This window comes from Rutidosis leptorrhynchoides, chromosome 11, assembly GCF_046630445.1.
Source record: "Rutidosis leptorrhynchoides isolate AG116_Rl617_1_P2 chromosome 11, CSIRO_AGI_Rlap_v1, whole genome shotgun sequence".
NCBI classification, from domain to species: domain Eukaryota; kingdom Viridiplantae; phylum Streptophyta; class Magnoliopsida; order Asterales; family Asteraceae; genus Rutidosis; species Rutidosis leptorrhynchoides.
Window position 1 is genome coordinate 28,623,333 of NC_092343.1, and position 23,725 is coordinate 28,647,057.

A 23,725-nucleotide genomic window follows, 5' to 3' on the forward strand; every position below is an offset into this window, starting at 1 on the left:
TATATATATATATATTATATTTATTATTATTACAGAGGAGTATTATTATTATTATTATATTTTAAACTCGTCGACCAGGGCCAGCTTTTATAGATATGTGGCCCGCTACAGGCCTCCATGCGATCGCATGGATTTTGGTCATGCTGGCCATGCGATCGCATGGCCCAGTTTTCCAGCTCAGGATCCTTTGTCTCATAGCTTGTCGACATGATTATATATATATATATATATATATATATATATATATATATATAAATAATTTATATAATTATTTATATATTATATTTTATTCTTGTGCATAGTTGACTCATAATTTTTGACCCATTGCGTCGGGCGTTGATAGTTGGCTCAGGTCCTGGTTCTGAATTTTCGAACGTCCTTTCGTACTATTTAATATCTTGTACTTTGCGTTTTGAAATTTGTAATTTGCACAAAAAATTATTTTCCTTAACTCCCAAAATCCGCGCAAGTCTTTTAACTCAATTTTTGGGACGCTTTTGAGTGCACTATGGCTTTAAGGACCCTTTTTCAGTTTTAGGACGCTTTTTCTTCAATTCTTTAATCTTCGTGCTTTTCGTTTCGTAACTTGTACTCTTGTCAATTTTAGACGTTTCTCATCATTAATTTGAACCACTTGAATTGTATCTTGTACATTTGAGCTTTTTGGACATTTGCGCCTTCAAATCGTCGTTTTCGCCTTTTGTCTTCGCACTTATTTAATATAAATGATTACAACTTAAAATAGGACAATTACAACTAAATAATTTACATATTAGGAGGATATTGCTACTAAATATATGTTCATTTGGAGCACTATCAATACCCTCATTATAAACCATGTTATATAACTCTTTCATTCTATTTAACCTCTAAACTATCAAGAAAATATTTTCTTAATGATTCGGTCTTTTTCGAGGTATTCTGGTAATTTGACAAGTCAGATTGTGCTATTACCGTTTCTTTTTAGAACATTAATTATGTTCATTCCGAAATTTATACCTACGAATTCTGGACCATTATTCGCTTGATTTAAAGTCGGGAAGATAAAACAAAAGCATGAAGCTTTAAAATATCAATGGGAGTATATATAAATCACAGTAAATTGGAGAGAGTATTAACTGTGGATGTCAATGATTATGGAAAGACAGAAGCAGAGACATCGAAATATAAGGGAAGATATAAAACCCAACAACCACCCAGAAATTACAAACCGTGTATATCAATGCGTATAGCAATATAAAGACACAGGAAAATGAAAAACACTATAACCCCAAGGTAATGGTAGAAGAAAATAACTTCCTCCGGTGGTAGATGAAAAAGAAGAATGACAGATATGAAAGTTAGGAGTATATCAAGAATTAGAACTGGATGAAGCATTTTTTTTTACAATCTTTTGAAAATAGAAAATGAGGAAGAAGATGTAAGAGTGATGAAAATAATGAAATGGAAGAGATCAATTTATAGCGAAATATCAAACATAGCAATCGAGGCAAATTACGCATTTAATCAAAAGAAATCTTAATTTCCTTAAATTCCGAAGAATCAAATCTTATTTAGATTATGAAGATTTTCTATTCCTTAAATTACGGAAATCAATCGTTAATACGTCAAGAGTTAAGACGAATCTCTATTCTTCATTTCACTCTTTTACGATAACTTCTCTCATACGCTTCGAATAATCGGATTGTTTTATCCATATTATTTAACGGTGATAAAACTCTATTTATCAACACATATACGGCATGAAAACATTTTTATTGTTAGTCATGACGACCTCACTTAAATTTTGGGACGAAATTTCTTTAACGGGTAGGTACTGTGATGACCCGAAAATTTCTGACCAAATTTAAACTTAATCTTTGTATGATTAACATTTTCGACACGATAAGCAAAGTCTGTAAAACTGAATCTCAAAATTTTTGAACTATTCAAATACCTTTCGGTTGTTCTCGACGATTCACGAACAATTATATGTAAATAGATACATATACTATAACCTGAAAATGTAACAAAGTGTTAAGTAAATGATAATGTGCATTAAACTTATTGGTTTGATTTTCTGATTGATATATTCAACTACAAAGTTAAAATTTTATGCCAAACAATTGAATTAAAAGATATTTATTAGGTCTGTTGTGAGGTCCACACTGATTTGAGAATTTATTCCTTTTTAACGGTATTCGGAATAAATGGTAAAGTGTTTGATGACAAAAGTTAGATAAAAGTTAGTGGTAAACTAAACTGCATAATATTTAATTGATTGTGTTTCGAACGTGCGAAAACGTTTTTCGATATAATAGAATTGGTTAATTAAGTGTGCTTGTTTAAATAACGTAATTTGGACATATACAAAAATAAAGAATATTAGCTGTTAGAATTAAGTATATGAATAACTTGTGAGATGTATTTTAAAACGTGTTTATAAATATTGAGAATAGATATTAATTTGGTTATGAAACATTTGATAAATACTATTATATTAATAAATAACGAGACAATGATTTATAGAAGTAAATGACCAAAACACTCGAAAGATTAAGATATACTTTGAGTGGTATAGTTTATTGATAATTTAAGACTATATTTTGACAAAGGTACGAGTCACGAAACGTAAAGTGATAGTTTTCTAAGCATACGAAAATGCGTTCGAGAAACCGGAACCGGGGCATAAGTCGAGTGACAACGTACGAGACCTCGGAACGAAAATTTCAAGTCAACTATGTATGAGAATAAAATATAATATATAATTAATTAATATAAATTATATAAATTATATATTAATAAATAAATATGTCGACAAATAAGAAAACAAAAGTTGGTGAGCTGGATCAGAGGGCCATGCGATCGCATGGCCTTGAAGCACAAATCCCATGCGATCGCATGGGGTACTTTTTCAGAAAAGGTTCTATAAATTGCTCGATTTTTGGCTTAGTTTTCACACATCATATATTACTCCGTATTTTATTATTATTATTATTATTATTATTATTATTATTATTATTATTATTATTATTATTATTATTATTATTATTATTATTATTATTATTATTATTATTATTATTATTATTATTATTATTATTATTATTATTATTATTAAGATTAATATTATTATTAATCTTATTATTATTAATATTATTAATTAGTATTATACATAAAATACTACGACGAGGTTATGAGCGTGTCACTTTCAAAATGGTTTTCAAGCGAGATAGAGCTAAGAAAATTATGGGTTATTGCCAAGGAGGTTATGGGTAATGTTCAGGGGTATATTTGTGAATCAAACCTAGTGTTTATCATCTCCGTTACGTCTACGTACTTTCCTACAATATTGAATCTCAATATTGATACGTAAGCACTCATATTTTATCTTTTATATATTAATTGTGTATCCATGTCTAGTGCTCGAGTATATATATTTATACATGCTTGTATGCTAAATTTTGTCGTTAAACAGTTTATGATGAATCACAAATTAAATACAGATATTACTGGTAAAAGGTATATGATATGCATGTTTTTGAAAAGTTGGCAAAAAATCAATGACTTTTCATTTAGATATCGAATAGTTTCGATGAACGGATTAAAAGATATGATCAACTGAATTATGATTGACGTTAATTGTAATTGCTTTTGAATCTGCAATTAAGATTTAAACAACTTGTTTACGAGATTGATAAATTGGATTTTTGAATATTACCAACCGAATAAATGAATCCTTATATAAGGTACGTCTCATTTTGTTAAACAACTGTCAAAATTGACCTTTTGAAACGACTTTGGATAATTTTTTTATGTCGATCTCGAGCATTAAGATTGTGATACACTATGACCTGACCTAGCTTGATAGACAATTATTGACCAACATATGTTCTCTAGGTTGAGATCTACGGTTATTTGGTATTCCAAGTTTCGGTCACATTTCGGTGAACGACTTTATGTACTGCTAAGGTGAGTTTCATTGCTCCCTTTTTAATTGGTTTTGCAATATATATTTTTGGGCTGAGAATACATGCAATTTATTTTAAACGCAATGGATACAAGTACATACTTAATTCTACACTGAGTTTGAACGTAAAAACCCTTAGCTTTGGTAACTAGTAGCTTCCAGTACATAGGATATGGACTGGTGGGCGCGAATAACAGTATATGGATCCATAGGGCTTGACATCCCCGTCTGAGCTAGAGCGCTAGCCTTTTAACGGACGTGTGTTATTTGAGTTTAGGACACGTTGGTTTGCGTGTATTAAAACGAATGGGGTATTTATCATTATAACGTTAAAGCTTAGTTACCAGGGTGCACTGTTACGTAGAATCTATTGATAAACGTTTTTGGATGAAACAACTGAAATCTTGTGATCCACTTTATATACAGATTACGCGAAACACTAAAACTATGAACTCACCAACCTTTGTGTTGACACTTGTTAGCATGTTTATTCTCAGGTTTCTAGAAGTCTTCCGCTGTTTGCTTATATGTGATACAAGCTATGTGCATGGAGTCATACATGCTTTATTCAAGAAAACTTTGCATTCACAAAATCATCACCGTGTATCTTATTTTGACTTCATTGTCAACAGATGTATTATGGTAAACTATTATTTATGGTTATTGTCTATATGTAGAAATCATCAAACGTTGAAAACCTTAGAAATTGATATTCATTTATTGTGTACCTTTTGAAAAGAATGCAATGTTTATAAAACGTATCATATAGAGGTCAAATACCTCGCAATGAAATCATTGAATGACGTATTCGTCCATATGGATTTGGAGCGATCGTCACAGGTAATTTGATTCATCAGGGTGTGCGCCATACGCATAGCTTCTGGTACATTCGCTGGTTTCAAAGAAGTGACATTTACCTGAATGTCCTTGGGGAGTCCCCACAGATACCTCTCCATCCGCTTAAATTCAGGTGTAACCATTGTGGGGCACATCAACGCTAACTCCAAGTACCTTCGGTTATAGCCATCAAGATCAGTTCCTACAACTTTCAGTTCCCAAAACTCTGCTTCCATTTTCTGAATTTCGGTTCTGGGGCAGTACTCCTCGATCATAGCCCTCTTAAACTCCTCCCATGATGTAGCGTAAGCTTCGTCAATTCCTCGTGCCTTGGTGAGCGTATTCCACCAAGTCAAAGCGCCATCCGACAAAGTGCAGGATGCGAACTTAGTCTTATTCCCTTCGTAGCAGTTACTCACATGAAATACAGATTCCAACTTCTCAAACCATCTCGTCAGCCCAACTGGCCCTTCTATTCTACTGAAATTGTGGGGCTTGCAGCTCTGGAATTCCTTGAAAGTACACCCATTCTAGAAGTTCGGGTTAGCCGGTGGAGCTGGAGCAGGGTTGGCATTCGCCATAGCTGCGGCTACTCGAGCGGCTATCATCTCCTCAAGCTGTGCTGCGGTGGGCATTTCTCTTGGACCTCTTCCGTTAGCCATCGATCTTTCAAACAAAAATTTCGACTTAAGTCAAAATCCATGAACCAACAACGTCACGACATACGGTAAACAACATGGAAACAACATAGCACACAACAACTAAGCATGGCAACAAGCAGCAGATAGCACAAAAGCCAATATGTAATAAAACGCAATATAATAAATCAACAACAGTAATTCCATTCATAATAAGAAAATTGCATACAAAAGCATAAGATTCGTACAATACATAAATGAAAAATAGGAAACTACAAACAGAATACACAAAGAAATCTGATACAATAACCCTAGGGTGAGGGTGGGTAAATGATGTCCATCAGGTGGGACATCTGGTCCTCGAGCTTAGTTACCCGAGCACGGAGGGCATGCACCTCCATCGTCAGTTCCTCGACGATAGGAGATGCTGGTGGGGCAGGTGGTGCAGATGATACGAATGTAGTACTAGAAGTAGACGGCTCTGAGTGGGTGACCATACGAACAAATGGATCGGCAGGATACGGTACAACCTTCTTACGGGCTGTGACCCTAACCAACTGTCCATGTGCGTTCACGAATGGCTTTCCTCCATTAACCTCTGGAATAACAGTACCATCGAAACGGTACCGCTTCTTCGACAGGGTAGAGGGTGGCTGCACGGGCTCCTCCTCGGAATCCTCCTCAGAATCCTTCTCGAAATCCTCCGCGCTGGTGTCATCGGATGATGATCCGTCTGAATCGTCGGAAGGTAGTGCAGGTACATCATGTACTGGTGGATGTGTCTGGCCGGTGGTCATGAGTCGATATCTTTCAGGTGTAATCGTTATGACACGTCCGTCAGCGGTGCGTCTAGCACAATGTCCATGCTAGTTACGAAAGGGACCGTCTCCGTTTCCCCCCAGGGATCACAGTACCACCAAAATGGTGCTGTGGCTCCGGGATTCTAGGGCTGGGTGGAGCTGGAATCTCCTCGGGATCATCGTCTCCGTCTGAGACATCCATCAGGGCAAGCACGTGTCCACTATCTCCAGAAAATGAATCGCCAGAGTCGCCGAAGGGTAGCGGTGAATCAGCAACAATAGTAGGCGAAGTAGCAGGCGTATCTGAGGTACTCTCGATGTCAAAGGTCATGGGCGGCATGTCTCACATCTGAACAAGGAAAAATAATTTTTTCCATGTCAGTAAGACATATAGCAAGCACGTAACCAGGCACTACAGCATCCTAGCAGTACATAACATGGCAATCGTAACAGTATTAAACAAAAGTAACATGCAATCAAAGACAGATAGTAGCATGCAGCAAGTTCACATAGCAGTAAAGGTAAGCATTAGCATGCAGCAGTAGTAAGCAGTAACAAGTAAACGAGCAAGTTGTAGATTAGTCCTATTAGCGAATCCTACTCGGCTCAGTCAAGACTCACTAATGCAACCTAATTCCCTACAACCGATGCTCTGATACCAAATGTGACGCCCCATACAAAACCATCATGTACGAATCGTCAACAACAGGTCCATTACACGGTATAATACTACATGCTGTTTTAAAACAAGTTTTGCATTCAAAAAGGATAACGTTTTACAAAAGATAACGTGACACAAAGGTCGTTACAAGCCATTATTCAAATAACATAAGTTGTGAATGCAAGATAAAAGTTCCATGATTAAGACATCTCTAAGTAATGCAGCGGAAGTCTAACACAGCCAGTCTGTAACAGAAAGTCTAAAACACCAAGACAGCAAGTCTAACAGCGGAAGCAACAACGTCTAAGCACCTGGGAAATACATGCTTAAAAGGTCAACATGAATGTTGGTGAGCTATAGTTTGTATTCAGTAATGTAATGTAGACCACGAGATTTCGTATTCAAAACATTATGAAAAGTATATGCTTATCTGTGGGCACCCGGTAACTAACTTAACGTAAAGTAAATATCACCCCCTAAAAGTACACTTGGCGAATGCGTATGTTCTCGAAGTATAAAACACCCGTTAAATGAAAGCGCGACTAGCCCGAGTGGGGATGTCAAACCCTATGGATCCATATCTAATATTCGCGTTCATCGGTTCAAAAACCAATGATTAAACGTTATCGTGCTAAGGGGAAACTTTGTGCCGTTATATAACCCACACATATGTAAAGTTTAACTACTCGTGTCTAGTACGTAAAACATAAAAAGCACATGTATTCTCAGTCCCAAAATAGTAAAGTACAAAGGGAAGCTATAACTCACAGTGAATAAGCAGTAAAAGTCGATATGAAAAGTATGCAGGTAGTAAGTCGGTCCGAAAGGTCGTCAACCTAAGTCAAAGGTTACTAAGTCAGTATATTATCCCAAAAGGTTTAAAAGTATGTAAGTAAAGTCCTAAGTATCATCATCGTCATCATCATTCGTAAAAGATAAAGTAAGTTTTCAAAAAGAATAGAGATCGAAACAAAAGGCTGATTTCGGACAGCTGCTACGACCTCTATATAAAACGAAAAGATGAGTGGTCAGTGGTCAAGGCTCCGTATGTAAGTCTTCTAACCGTTGTCCAATTTTCAGAATATAACTCATCTTCGTTTGACCGTGGCGATGGTTTAAGTGCGAGTAGGTCAGAATTTTAGCACGTCGTTACAAAGGCGTAGTGACTTTCGGAAGGCTATAAATCCTAAACTGTATATCGGATTTAGGCGAGGCCTAAATGAAAAGTGATCTACTCGAAACGAACTATCTGAAAATTAATGTTCCAGAACTCCAGGAGTCTAATCAAACCCCGAAAAAACAGCAAACAAGTGCTCCGGTGGGTTTCTTGGTGCTTGATGCTCATCACGGTTCTCATCCTTGATGCGTGTAAGCTTCAAGTGTACAACTCTTTGATGTTTTAGCATCACTTTGACCAAGTTTCAACCATAAACACACAACTAAGAGTAAAAGCTATCATTCTACAAGTTTTGAACATCAAGGTTGCCTCTTTATTGCATAAACCCAATAAAGCTTCAACCTTTGTCCTTTCTACACAAGTTTATGCATCTACATCATGTGAGATGATAAAGACTTGATCTTTATCATCACAAAAATCACAAAAAGGTTCCAAGTAAGTGAGATCTACAATAATAACTTAGATCTCAAGTATTAAGAAAACTCTAAGCTAGAAAGCTTGGATCTTTACAAGATTAATGAGACCATAAGCTAGAAAGCTAAGATCTAGTAAAAGTAATGAGACCATTAGCTAAAAAGCTAAGATCTTTAACAAAATAATGAAACCCTAAGCTAGAAAGCTTGGATCTTTAATGTTCTGGAAGATCCTTAAAGCAAAAGACTAGATCTTCAAGTTACATGAAGATCATAAACACAAGTTTTGATCTTTATAACAAAATAAAGGAATCATAAGCTAGAAAACCTAGATCTAACAAGTAAATGAAGATTCAAAGCTAGAAAGCTTGAATCTTTAATGTTCTTGAAGGATTCAAACCCAAGTTTGAGTCTACAAGATATAACAAGATCAAAAAGCTAAAAAGCTAGATCCTTTAATGATGATGATGATGATGTCGACAATGAGAAGAGAAGAATAAGAAGAAAATTTAAAACTTACACTTTTTAGAGTGAGAAAGACTAGAGAGAATAAGAGAGTAAGTGTGTGTAAATTGTGAATGAGATCAAGTGTGAAATGTGAGGAATTAGCATGGTATTTATAGGAGGTGATGGGGTGGCATGGTGGTGGTGACCGTCGGCCATGGGGGGACAAGGGGGACAAACTTTTGCTTTTTGGTTAATTGTTGTCTAAAGTTGGTGCTTATGTTGGGATCCCATGCAACAATTGTGATTATGGTTAACAAAAATGCTAGTATATTCCCTCTAATAAATGGGCATTTGTCTTACATATTAATGGGTTACTAAATTATTAAAATTGGGCTAATTAAATAGTCCATTAGCTAGAGTTGGGTGGGCTTGAGTACAACAAGGTAGAAAGTCCAACAAAACTAACTAGTGAGCATAAGTAAATTACTAAGCGTAATTAAGCAACCAAAATCCCAAGTAATTGTCATTATAAAATAACAATTAGTATTACGTAGTCATAATATTCCAATTATGACCAAAGTCAAACGTGTAACAAAATACATAGCTCGTTTTAAACGTCAAGTGACACTAACGGTCATAAAAGCATTCGGGGATCAAGTTAAGTAACTAAGTACTTAATGGCACGTTGTATGGTATGAACGAAGGTAATTAATCATGAAATAAGATCCCAGAATATAAACCAATACAGTACGCACAAATTCGCAGTTTCGCAGAAAGTAACAAGCACAAATACAAGTCGAAAAAGTCGAGTCGTTACAATAGAACAATGCGTACCTTATGCTTTAAGCCATTTACTTTGTGTATAATCCACTGACTCGATCTATGTAGTTCGTACGTATGCTAATCCCGCAGACATCAAATTCATTTTAATTGGATCAACAACAACTACTTCAAATGTGAGCCGTGTACGTTTCTCTGTTGGTAGACCACTAACCTGAGGAACATCAACCAATGCCTCTGGTATAATATAAAGCTCAACCAAATTCTGGGTTTCTTTTATGAAATTCTTTACAAGTCATAAAAATTTTCCGTCTGGTTCCCGTAATATAAAAACAATATATGTATAGCTATTTCAAAGGATTTAAGTTTTTCATTCAATATCAGGATGGAGATTTTCACAAAATATGACCGATTCCTCAAATGTAATTGGGTGAGAGTGGATATCAGGAAGAAGACTTGCACAAAATATCGTGACCTTGATAAGGTTCTGAGACAGTAATTTAAAATAATTAGTGGCTTTATCCTTGTCAGTTTGGCATACGAATTCTTCAAATTTATGTACCTCAGGTGATAGAAAATTCCAGCCCTAATGCAAATCATAGAAACACCACACCGAACTCTGCAAATGTTTCAATGTGCCAGAACCAACCACCAGATCTGAAATTATCCTATCTAGCAGGGAAAATAACAGAAAAAGACAACAATCAAAAGAGTAAAAGACAACAAAAACAACAATCAAAACTAAACGTCATCGAAGAAAAGAAACAATAAACAACTCATACCTTAATATTTAAGCCATGTACTTTGTGTATAATCCACCGACTCATATATGTGTAGTCCGTACATAAGCTAATCTCACCGACATCAAACTCATTATAATTGAATCGGTAACAACGACTTTTAATGGTATACACTGAAGAGTCAACGAAGTCAATGCTATAGATACTGGTCAAGTCAATAACATATCCAGTCAACATAGTAAATGCAGAAAATATCTCATCAGCTTAGATTATATATAGCTAATTTATATTGATTGTTAGGGTTGTTAGAATTCTGTTAGCACTATTACATTATCTTAGGGATTATATACCCTTGCTACTCCATTATATTACTCAGTGTTTCATAATGAAATCTATGTGTTCAATTCACTTTACTCTTATGGTATCAGAGTGAATCATTAACTGATTCAATCGATCCGCCATTTTCTCCGATCAATCAACTCAATCACTGATCCGCCATTTTTTCCGGTGACCTAAACGTCTCAGGTTACCATTTCACTCTTCTCCGATCAATCACTGATCGATTATCACTCAATCAATCACTCAATTGTCATCTACTTTACCTAATTTCAAAAATAACACAATTCAGATCTACTTCAATTTAACCTAATCTCTCCATCTTACGAACAAAATTCAAGATGTCAAACAACTCTACAACAAATCCGATCACTGCTGAAGATACTAATTCACCTAATCATCCTCTTTTCCTTCATCAACATGATCATCCAGGTCTGATTCTCATCTCGAAGAAGTTAACTGGCTCAGAAAACTACAGTACATGGAGGAGATGACTATTGCTCTTAATGCAAAGAACAAATTGCAGATTGTGACTGGAGACTACACTGAACCATCTGCAGATTCAGGAAACAAAGCACTCTGGGATCGTACAAATGACATGATCATCTCTTGGATTATAAACACCATATCAGATCAGATAGGTAACTCTTTAAGCTTTGTGAACTCTGCTGCTGCCTTATGGAAGGAACTACAAGAGAATTATTCTCAACTTGATGGTCACATAATTTATCAATTAACTAATAACATAGCTCAATTGAAACAAACTGATTGTACTGTAGAGATATACTACCAGAAACTTAAAGGTATTTGGGATAAACTTGATGCCTTAGAATCACCTTATGCTTGTACATGTCAATGCAACTGTGAAAATGGCAGAACTAATGGTGAAAGATATCAAAGAAAACGCCTCATGCAATTCTTAATGGGACTAGATGAATGTTATGCTAACATAAGAGGGCAACTACTGCTACTACAACCTCTTCCAACTATTGCCAAGGCTTATGGGATGATTAAGCAAGAAGAGAAACAAAGAGAAAATCATTCAATTAAAGCAACCAACTCAGTAGCTCTCTTAAGTTACACCAACAACAGAAACTACAACTCTTCTGCAAACAGATGGACCTCAAACAAAACTGCTAGCACATATGAAAGGAGAAGTCCATTCAAAAAAGGCATTTTCTGTGGAAATTATGGTCTAGAAGGTCATAATAAAGAAGAATGCTACAAAATTGTGGGATACCCTATAGGACATCCATTACATGGAAAATTCAAGCCTCAACCAAAACCACAATTCCCCAAAGCAATAAACTCACTTACCACAAGCAATGAATCTTCAGACATGGCCATGAATGTAAGAATGGATCAACTCTAAAATCAATTGAATCAAGTCCTTCTCATGATGCAATCATCCCAAACTACCTCTGCAGCTAATGACATGCCTTCTACCTCATCTGCAGGTAATCACAAAGTCATAGCATCTCATATTTCTGTGCAGAGATACAGGTTCATAGCCAACATTGTTTCTCATTTAACACATGCTTGGGTTGTTGATAGTGGGGCCACAGATCATGTCTCTACCTCCCTTAACTATATGCACAACATCCAACCCTGTAACACACCAATTTATGTCACACTACCTGATGGCCATAACACCAAAGTAACAAAATGTGGATCTGTCTCAATAAATTCTGAAATAACTCTGCATGATGTTCTTTACATCCCAACCTTCTCATACAATCTGTTATCTGTTAGCAAGATGTCTAATCATCTACCACTCTCTGTTCTATTTACTCCCTTATCTTGCTATTTTCAGGACCACAACAAGAGGATTACTCATGGCACCCTTTGTAATGGTCTATACATCATCCAACAAACCACAAGTCAACCTCTTCACTCCATCAATCAAGCTAGCTCAACTCAATCAACTTCAAACTCTGCTCTTCTGTGGCATTCAAAACTTGGTCACTCATCATTCATTGTGTTAAAACAAATACAGTCAATTTCTGATGTAATAAAGTGTCATAAATCTGTCATACACAATTGTAATATCTGTCCATTAGCTAAACAACATGCTTTACTTTTTTCTACAAGTCAATCACATGCTATCTTACCTTTTGATCTTGTACATGTTGATGTCTGGGGGCCTTACAAACACACAACCATGAACAAATACAGATATTTCCTAACCATAGTAGATGATTTCTCTAGGGCCATCTGGACATTTATTATTCCAAGCAAACAATGAAATGTCCCGTTCATATTGATTATAAACGTTCCATATTAATTGATTTCGTTGCGAGGTTTTAACCTCTATATGAGAAGTTTTTCAAAGACTACATTCATTTTTAAAACAACCATAACCTTTATTTTATCGATAAAGGTTTAAAAAACATTACGTAGATTATCAAATAATGATAATCTAAAATATACCGTTTATACACTACCATTACATAATGGTTTACAATAAGAATATATTATATCAAAAATAAGTTTTTTGAATGCAGTTTTTACATAATATCATACAAGCATGGACTCCAAATCTTGTCCTTATTTTAGTATGCAATAGCGGAAGCTCTTAATAATCACCTGAGAATAAACATGCTTAAAACGTCAACAAAAAATGTTGGTGAGTTATAGGTTTAACCTATATATTATAAAATCACAATAATAGACCACAAGATTTCATATTTCAATATACATCCCATACATAGAGATAAAATTCATTCATATGGTGAACACCTGGTAACCGACATTAACAAGATGCATATAGAATATCCCCATCATTTCGGGACACCCATCGGATATGATAATTCTGAAGTACTAAAGCATTCCAAATTCCAGAATGGGGTTTGTTGGGCCCGATAGATCTATCTTTAGGATTCGCGTTAATTTGGGGGTCTGTTCCCAAATTCTTAGGCTACCAAGCTAAAAAGGGGCATATTCGGCTTCGATCATTCACCCATATAATGTAGTTTCATTTACTTGTGTCTATTTCGTAAAACATTTATAAAACTTCATGTATTCTCATCCCAAAATATTAGATTTTAAAAGTGGGACTATAACTCACTTTCACATATTTTTACTTCGTCGGGAAGTAAGACTTGGCCACTGGTCGATTCACGAACCTATAACAAATATGTACATATATATCAAAGTATGATCAAAATATATTTACAATATTTTTAATACGTTTTACTGTTTTAAGTTTATTAAGTCAGATGTCCTCGTTAGTAACCTACAACTAGTTGTCCATAGTTAGATGTACAGAAATAAATCGATATATATTATCTTGAATCAATCCATGACCCGGTGTATACACGTCTCAGGCTAGATCACAACTCAAAGTATATATATTTTTGGAATCAACCTCAACCCCGTATAGCTAACTCCAACATTACTGCATATAGAGTGTCTATGGTTGTTCCAAATAATATATATAGATGGGTCGATATGATATGTCAAAACATTTGCATACGTGTCTATGGTATCCCAAGATTACATAATATATTAGAATACATGTATAATACAATATAAGTTAGCTAGGATATGATTTGTATAGAATTGTTACAATATTTCTCGTAGCTACAATAATCAAAAAATATCCAATCTTGTTTTACCCATAACTTCTTCGTTTTAAATCCGTTTTGAGTGAATCAAATTGCTATGGTTTCATATTGAACTTAAGTTTATGAATCTAAACAGAAAAAGTATAAGTTGATAGTCGGAAATACAGGTTACAAGTTGTTTTTGTAAAGATAGTCATTTCAGTCGAAAGAACGACGTCTAGATGACCATTTTGGAAAACATACTTCCACTTTGAGTTTAACCATGATTTTTGGATATAGTTTCATGTTCATAAGAAAAATCATTTTTCCTAGAAGAAAAACTTTTAAATCAAATTTTATCATAGTTTTTAATTATCAAACCCAAAACAGCCCGCGGTGTTACTACGACGACGTATGTCCGGTTTTACGGTGTTTTTCGTGTTTCCAGGTTTTAAATCATTAAGTTAGCATATCATATAGATATAGAACATGTGTTTAGTTGATTTTAAAAGTCATTTTAGAAGAATTAACTTTTGTTTGCGAACAAGTTTAGAATTAACTAAACTATGTTCTAGTAATTTCAAGTTTAAACCTTCGAATAAGGTAGTTTTATATATATGAATCGAATGATGTTATGAACATCGTTACTACCTCAGGTTTTGTGGATAAACCTACTGGAAATGAGAAAAATAGATCTAGCTTCAAAGGATCCTTGGATGGCTTGAAAGTTCTTGAAGCAGAATCATGACACGAAAACAAGTTCAAGTAAGATTTCACTCGAAATAAGAATGTTATAGTTATAGAAATTGAATCCAAGTTTGAATATGAGTATTACCTTGTATTAGAAAGATATCTTACTGTAAATAAGAAAGATTTCTTGAGGTTGGATGATCATTTTACAAGATTGGAAGTAAGCTAGCAAACTTGAAAGTATTCTTGATTTTATGAAACTAGAACTTATAGAATTTATGAAGAACACTTAGAACTTGAAGATAGAACTTGAGAGAGATCAATTAGATGAAGAAAATTGAAGAATGAAAGTGTTTGTAGGTGTTTTTGGTCATTGGTATATGGATTAGATATAAAGGATGTGTAATTTTGTTTACATGTAAATAAGTCATGAATGATTACTAATATTTTTGTAATTTTATGAGATATTTCATGCTAGTTTCCAAATGAACATGCTAGTTTCCAAATGATGGTTCTCACATGTGTTAGGTGACTCACATGGGCTGCTAAGAGCTGATCATTGGAGTGTATATACCAATAGTACATACATCTAAAAGCTGTATATTGTACGAGTACAAATACGGGTGCATACGAGTAGAATTGTTTATGAAACTGAACGAGGATGTAATTGTAAGCATTTTTGTTAACTAGAAGTATTTTGATAAGTTTCTTGAAGTCTTTCAAAAGTGTATGAATACATATTAAAACACTACATGTATATACATTTTAACTGAGTCGTTAAGTCATCGTTAGTCGTTACATGTAAATGTTGTTTTGAAGCCTTTAGGTTAACGATCCTGTTAAGTGTTGTTAACCCATTGTTTATTATATCAAATGAGATGTTAAATTATTACATTATCATGATATTATGTTGTATTAATATATCTTAATATGATTTATATATACAATTAAATGTCGTTACAACGATAATCGTTACATATATGCCTCGTTTCGAAATTCTTAAGTTAGTAGTCTTGTTTTTACATATGTAGTTCATTGTTAATATACTTAATGATATGTTTACTTATCATAATACCATGTTAACTATATATATATATCCATATATATATGACATCATATAGTTTTTACAAGTTTTAACATTCGTGAATCACCGGTCAACTTGGGTGGTCAATTGTCTATATAAAACCTATTTCAATTAATCCAGTCTTAACAAGTTTGATTGCTTAACATGTTGGAAACACTTAATCATGTAAATAACAATTTCATTTAATATATATAAACATGGAAAATTTCGGGTCATTACAAACAACATGTCACTTCACATATTAAATCATTTCACAAAAAAATCACTTCAATACCACCATAAAAACCATCAGATCTGACAATGGATCTGAGTTCATGAATCAATCTCTCACAGATTTCTTTACAACAAATGGTATCCTTCATCAATCTTCGTGTCCATACATACCACAGCAAAATGCCAGAGTGGAAAGAAAACACAAATAGCTTTTAGAAATAGCAAGAGCTATTAGGTTTCAGTCTCACATTCCTATTCACTTGTGGGGCTACTGCATTTTGGCTGCCACATACATCAATAGACTCCCATCCAAGTCTCTTCAAAATCTTAGTCCCTATGAACTACTTTATCATCATCCTCCTGACCTCACACACCTCAAAGTTATTGGTTGCCAAGCAAATGTTCATACACATACTCCTGATAAATTTCATCCAAGATCCACTCCTTCAGTTCTCCTAGGATACCCAACCACTCAAAAAGGATACATCCTCTATGACTTACATACTCACAAAATCATTATCAGCAGACATGTGACTTTTAATGAACATATCTTTCCTTTCAAACAACTCAACATTACTTCCACACATTCCACTATGCCCTATGAAATCTTACATCCTGTCAATATCACACATTCTGAAACATACTCACATTCTCCTCAATCTACTCAACAATCTTCTGCCACTCCTTCCACAACTCCTACATCCTCAACACACTCCAATATACATACTAATCCTACCTCTGACCAACCTTTATCCTATCCTCACAGCCCATCTTCTATCCCTGCACCCACTCCTGTCCAATCTACTCCATCCACTACCTTCACCTCACCATCTAATACTCCACCACCACAAAGAAAATCACAAAGAACACGTTTCATTCTAACCAAATTCAAAGAATATCAACACTCCATACCCACAATCAATTCTGTCTCCAAATATCATTTTTCAAAATACATCAATTACTCAAACATAAAGACTCCCACTACAAGACATGTTATCCACAACTCATTAACAATTTAACAACACTTGGCTGATCACCACACTACCACCAAACAAGCAAGCCATTGGATGTAAATGGGTCTACAAAGTCAAACTCAGAGCAGATGGTACCATAGAAAGGTACAAAGCCAGATTGGTTGCTAAGGGCTTCACACAACAAGAGGGTATAGACTATAATGAGACTTTTGCACCAGTTGCAAAAATGGTGACTGTTAGGGTTTTTCTATCCATTGATGTTCATAATCAATGGGACATTGCTCAACTAGACATCAACAATGCTTTCCTTCATGGTGATCTCCATGAGGAGGTTTACATGACCCTACCACCAGGTTACAAGCATAATCATCCACCTAATTCAGTCTGCAAACTTTTCAAGTCCCTATATGGCTTGAAACAAGCCAACAGAGAATGGTTTACAAAACTCACCACTTACCTCATAGGTCAAGGTTTCACACAGAGTTATTCTGATACATCTCTGCTAACATACAACAAAGATTCCACCTTTCGAGCCATCATCATCTATGTAGATGACCTCTTGATCACTGGCAACAATCCAAACATGATTCTTCAACTCAAAGACAATCTTCACACAAATTTTAGCATCAAAGACCTTGGTACCATTAATTACTATCTTGGCATATAATTTCTTAAACACAAAGATGGCATAACCATGTCCCAAAGAAAATATGCATTTGAACTTTTGAACATGGCTAGCATTTTAGATCAAAAACCCTCCAATGTTCCTCTTGACCCAAACACAAAGCTGTCAGCAGATGAGGGTACACCACTTGAAGATCCTTCTCTTTATAGGAACTTAGTTGGCAAACTCATTTACCTCACAATTACAAGGCCAGATCTTTCTTATGCTGTGACACCGCTAATTTTTATTTTTATCTTAAATACGTGGCGGAAGCATAATATTAATTAAATACGATATCGACATTTGTACAAACCGATGTCACGTGTCATTAAAACAATTTACATATTAACAGGAAGGGACGTAAATACATTCTGTTTTCAAAAGAACACGGTTCATATTCTAAAAGACCACATCAGAGTTAATCCGGTCAAACATAACATCATCATGCCCGTCTTCTCCCAAAAGCACTATCTACAAAAGCTAACAACCTGCAGGGAGGAGATGGAGGGGAATTAGCACGAAGCTAAGTGAGTACGACTAACTACAGGCCATAGCATACATAAGTGTTATACTAATCATGTCACAATAGTCTAACACACAAACATCACCCAAGTGCCGTCTACAGAGACTCTGGCGGCTCGGCCAAACCATTAACCACCAGCTGATCGGACTGGGGCTTACCAGAAGTTCCTCCACCACCGTATATATATACATAATCCACACGCGACGGACGCGTCATTCACATATATATACACCACGGCTGTCTAGGCCACCACATGAGGAACCCAACCCGCAGGTTGATCTCTCCTACCGAGGCCACCACACAATAGGGACGCACTGGGCTCCAGCAGACAAGCATCAACTAACATGCAGTCATCAAACAACTAACTAACCACAACAATAAGTATATCTAACAAGCATGGCAATCATAATATAACATGCTTCTATATACTATATTCTCCAGTTAGTCCCACTCACCAAATACCAGCAAACGAGAAGGTATTCAGCTATCTAATCACTGAACCTTCTCTTTCTCCTTTTCTCCTGAGAAAAACATATACACAAGTTAGTTTCTATCCGATAGCACAAAACAGCACAATACAAAAATTTTTGTCAGAAAAAGTATCCGCTAAAAATTTTTGCTTAACACTTGTGCACTTTCAAAATTTACATCAAAATCATCAAAATAAAAACGGGCAGCATAACTGCTAAAAATCAACACTTAGTAAAAAATTTCTACTGCATAGACCATCGGTCGATCGTCAGAGACTATCGGCCGATCGTCACTACACCATCGGCCGATCGACCACACTATCGGCCGATCGTTAAAATTACAACCGTTGGTCAAAGGACTTCCACCATCGGTCGATCGTCTAGTCCATCGACCGATCGTCACACACCATCGGTCGGTGGTCAGAGACCATCGGCCGATGGTAGTTCATCTGCAGCAGCAGCTACCAAAGTGACGGGTTTCTCACCAAACTCACCAATTCTCGATCTAGAGCTCGTTTTTAACCTCAAAACTCACCAAATCGAAGACACTAAACATTAAGAAACATAAACCTACAAGATTTAGACTCAAACTACATCAAATCTAACTATTTTGACCCAAAATACACACTTTGTAAAAACTAACACAAAAACTCAATTTTCTCAATGATTAAAGCATGAAATGCTACAAATCTTACCTTGATAGACTCAGTAAATCTAAAGGAACAAGATAATGTAAAAGATTTGAGCTCAAGAACAAGGATTAGAATTTAGGGTTTTGGTAGTTGAAGAAGATGAAGTACGGGTGTGTTTGTGTGTGAGAAATTTCTGGAAACCAAAAGAAGAAAATGGGAGCACTAGTCACTTAAAGTGGGTTAAATCCTACACTGTGCAACACACGGGTATTTATCAGTTATCTGATATCTTTCGTACATCATTTGGCAACCCAAACGAAGTCCAAATTAAATAAACAAACCTGTTCTGTGACCCTTGTCACGAACTGGTCCTAACCACATCATTAAATAATGACAAACATTAAATAAAAATAAAAGCATATAATAACACAATACTAACTTAAAGGCAAAATAGTAATCTTACAACTAGGTCCGATTGAGGATGTTACATATGCTGCTCAAGCTCACGGTCAATTTGGTCAACAACCAAGAACAAGTCATCTCACAGCTCTTTATCAGGTCCTCAGATATGTCAAGCTTTGTCCAGGTCAAGGGCTCCATTTCCCATCTGATAATCAACTACAACTCAAGGCATTCTGTGATAGTGACTGGGCAAACTGTCCTATCTCTAGAAGATCAATCACAGGGTACTGTATTTTCTTAGGAAATTGTCTTATTTCCTGGCAATCCAAAAAGCAAAAGGTGGTTTCTAGATCCTCCACAGAGGCTGAGTACAGGGCTCTTGCAGATTGCAAATGTGAACTCACTTAGTTACAAAGTTTACTTCATGATTTCAAGTGTACCTATTCTTCACCAATTCCCATTTACTGTGACAATGCTTCTGCAATTGCTTTGGCTTCTAATCCTATTCAACATGCTCGTACCAAACATATTGAAATTGATTGTCACTTTGTTCGTGATAAAATAAGGGCTGGTCAAATTGCTACAATCTTCATCCCTTCTTCAACTCAAGTTGCAAATGTTCTTACCAAGAGTTTGAGTAAACGTCCACATCACAAGTGCATTTCCAAGTTTGACATTTGTGACCCTTACACAATGCCAACGCGCGCGGGGGGGGGGGGGGGGGGGGGGGGGGGGGGGGGGGGGGTTAACGGTATACACTGCAGAGTCAACGAAGTCAATGCTACAGATACTGGTCAAGTCAATAACATATCCAGTCAACATAGCAAACGCAGAAAATATCTCATCAGCTTAGATTGTATATAGCTAATTTATATTGATTGTTAGGGTTGTTAGAATTCTGTTAGCATGTTACATTATCTTAGGATTTATATACCCTTGGTACTCCATTGTATTACTCAGTTGTTCATAATGAAATCTATGTGTTCAATTCACTTTACTCTTAACTTTCACTGTGAGCCATTTACGTATCTCACATGGTAGACCATCAACCCCAAGAAAACCAACCAATGCACACTTGTACGATCTCATACACAAATTTCAAGCCACCACGTCCAACCAAAGAACCTGCAAAGACACCATGGAACAACAAAACATCACTGGTAACTGGTTAAAACAGATGATAGATAAAAAATACGAACTAAATAAAAAGCATCCATAGAAAAGGTTCCTACATTGTCATCTACTGAAAAAGTATAACATAAGCTTTATTTATAAGATTAATTTTTAGAAAATATAAACTTTTTGACCTAACTTCAACTTTAACCGACTCTGACCCGACTCGGCGCCCTCATAGCGACTTTGACCCGACTCGGCGCCCTCATCGCGACTTTGACCCGACTCGGCCGGCTCAGCCCGACTTATTAGTGTTGACTGACTTTTAAGGCGTTTTTGGACGAATCAGAACGGACTAGTCCCCAAAACGACGTGTCGGCCAACTCAACCGACTTTCACAACCGTGGATATTTCAGACATCAATCAACTTACCAAGTAAAACCTGCTTAGCAAGTGGTCCAGTTGTTACATACGCATTAGTGGCATAAGATGTATGCGAAAATTCCTGTTTCTGCATAACAACTATTATTTCGTTGATAAAATAGTTGTTTGAATTGATGTATCGCATTATCTACAAGTGGAGTGAGCTCTGAATCCGTGAAATTATTAATAAGTACCATACGAATTGCTTGTATAAGTGTATTATGTTTGCAAAACCAATCATTGTAAGCATCAGCAAAAGTGAAATCCACGGTAGATAACTAAAATAATTAAAAATAAGGAACCTAAAGAAAGCATATAACATCAAATGGTACTGTAATGTAGAAAACAGAGTAATAGTTCATATAAAATTGTAATATAATGATCGGACATCAATATTAAAGGTATATTCATCAATTAGTAGTTTCCCTTATAAGAATAATTTGATAATTTTGAAGAAATAATACAAGAATTCGAGAATTTGAAACAGGATGCAAAGTATCAAAATTCGAGAGGGTCATACCAGTTGTTGATCAAATTGTTCGCAACCTCCATAGAATCAGATCGACCTTTTGATGAAATAGAGTTCATATTTGAATAGATAACAGCAGTGTGTACCTGATGATTTAGAAGAAGTATGGAAAATAATGGGATGAATTGTACTCCGTAACTGCTACGCTTCAAAAAGGTTACTACATATCAAACGGTTTTATTTTATTGTGCTTTTTTATTTATTTCGTAACATAAGGTCATAATGGCTAGAATTTTAACATGTACTAGGATTTTTTAAATAACTATATCATCATATTTGTTTTCTTATTATAGATCAGGAGATTACAGTTTTTTTTTCTAATTTTTTTATTTTTTTTTTGCAAAAAAAATGACTACTAAAAAATCAATTTTTTCTCTCAGAAAAGAGAAAAGGAAAAACAAAATACAAGAAACAAACAAGATATGTGTATGTGTATGTATTGCGCAAACTTAATTAATTTAAATATTATTGGTTATGATCAATTCAAAACAGTATAATTACTAAATTCAACACTTTTATTCGTGAGTTGTACTGTACAACTCATCAATGTATGGATTTATCAATTCTAGTGTTGGATTTATCAATAGCCAAAGCTGATCATATGTGCGGGCACTGTTACAAAAGTTGGCCGACTTGGCCGACGTGTCGGCCAACGCCTCACTTTTTAGGCATAGGCTGACGCGTCGTAGCTAAAAAAACGGTCAATGCTAAAAAGTCGGTCAAAGTCTAAAAAAGACTGTCAAATTCGGTCAAAGATGGTCAAAGTCGGTTAAAGTCGATTAAAGTAAAAAAATATTATATTTTTATTTTGTAATATTGTTAATTGTTCATGTTTATTGTAAATATAGTTTATATTATAAGATTCGATTATATATATATATATATATATATATATATATATATATATATATATATATATATATATATATATATATATATATATATATATATATATATATATATAATATAGAGGGATCAAATGAGAACTTTTTTGTGTGAGAACCTTGAGAACTAAAAAATACACTAAAATTCGAGCAAAAATGGGAAATTCGAGCAAAAAACTCCATATTCGAGCAAAAAATAGGACAAGGACGAGCAAAAAACCTGATAGTCGAGCAAAAATGGAGAAAGTCGAACAAAAAAAAAGAAGGACGAACAAAAATTTGATATTCGAACAAAAAATTTGTTCTACATTAATTCGAACGCAAAAATGTAGAACATATAGGTAGTCGAACAAAAATTTTGATATTCGAACAAAAAATGGTTCTACATTTTATTTCGAAAAAAAATTTTTTTTTTTTGCTCGACTATGAAATTTTTGTTTGTTCGTGTTTTGTATTTTTGCTCGAATTCCTCTTTTTTTGCTCGAATTTAAGTGTATTTAGGTGTTTTTTTGGAGTTCCTAGAGTTCTCACACTAAAAAAGGTGTCACTGGATTCTCTCCCTATATATATATATATATATATATATATATATATATATATATATATATAATAAAACTATTTTAAAAAATCAACACTGGTCAACGCCCGACGTGTCCACGTTGCATCCCCGTCTCGACCGACTCATCCCTCCAAGGTCCCGACCGACGCGTCCCCGACTCGCGTCTTTTACAACTTTGGCACATATGTATTATCGGCACACATATTTGCGCATTAAAGGCGCGCATATCAAATCCAGCTTTAACG

At 35.1% G+C, this 23,725-nt stretch overlaps 2 protein-coding genes across 2 annotated transcripts; both read left to right on the top strand.

The window, feature by feature from the left end:
- Positions 1–11,256: 11,256 nt before the first annotated feature.
- Positions 11,257–12,147, top strand: LOC139874415 (uncharacterized). The gene has a single exon (XM_071861850.1). The coding sequence runs from the start codon at positions 11,257–11,259 to the stop codon at positions 12,145–12,147; it is 891 nt and encodes a 296-aa protein (XP_071717951.1).
- Positions 12,148–18,011: 5,864 nt separating this feature from the next.
- LOC139874416 (uncharacterized mitochondrial protein AtMg00810-like) lies at positions 18,012–20,380 on the top strand. The gene is made up of 2 exons (XM_071861851.1): positions 18,012–18,126; positions 20,040–20,380. The coding sequence occupies exons 1-2, from the start codon at positions 18,012–18,014 to the stop codon at positions 20,378–20,380; spliced, it is 456 nt and encodes a 151-aa protein (XP_071717952.1).
- Positions 20,381–23,725: the final 3,345 nt, after the last annotated feature.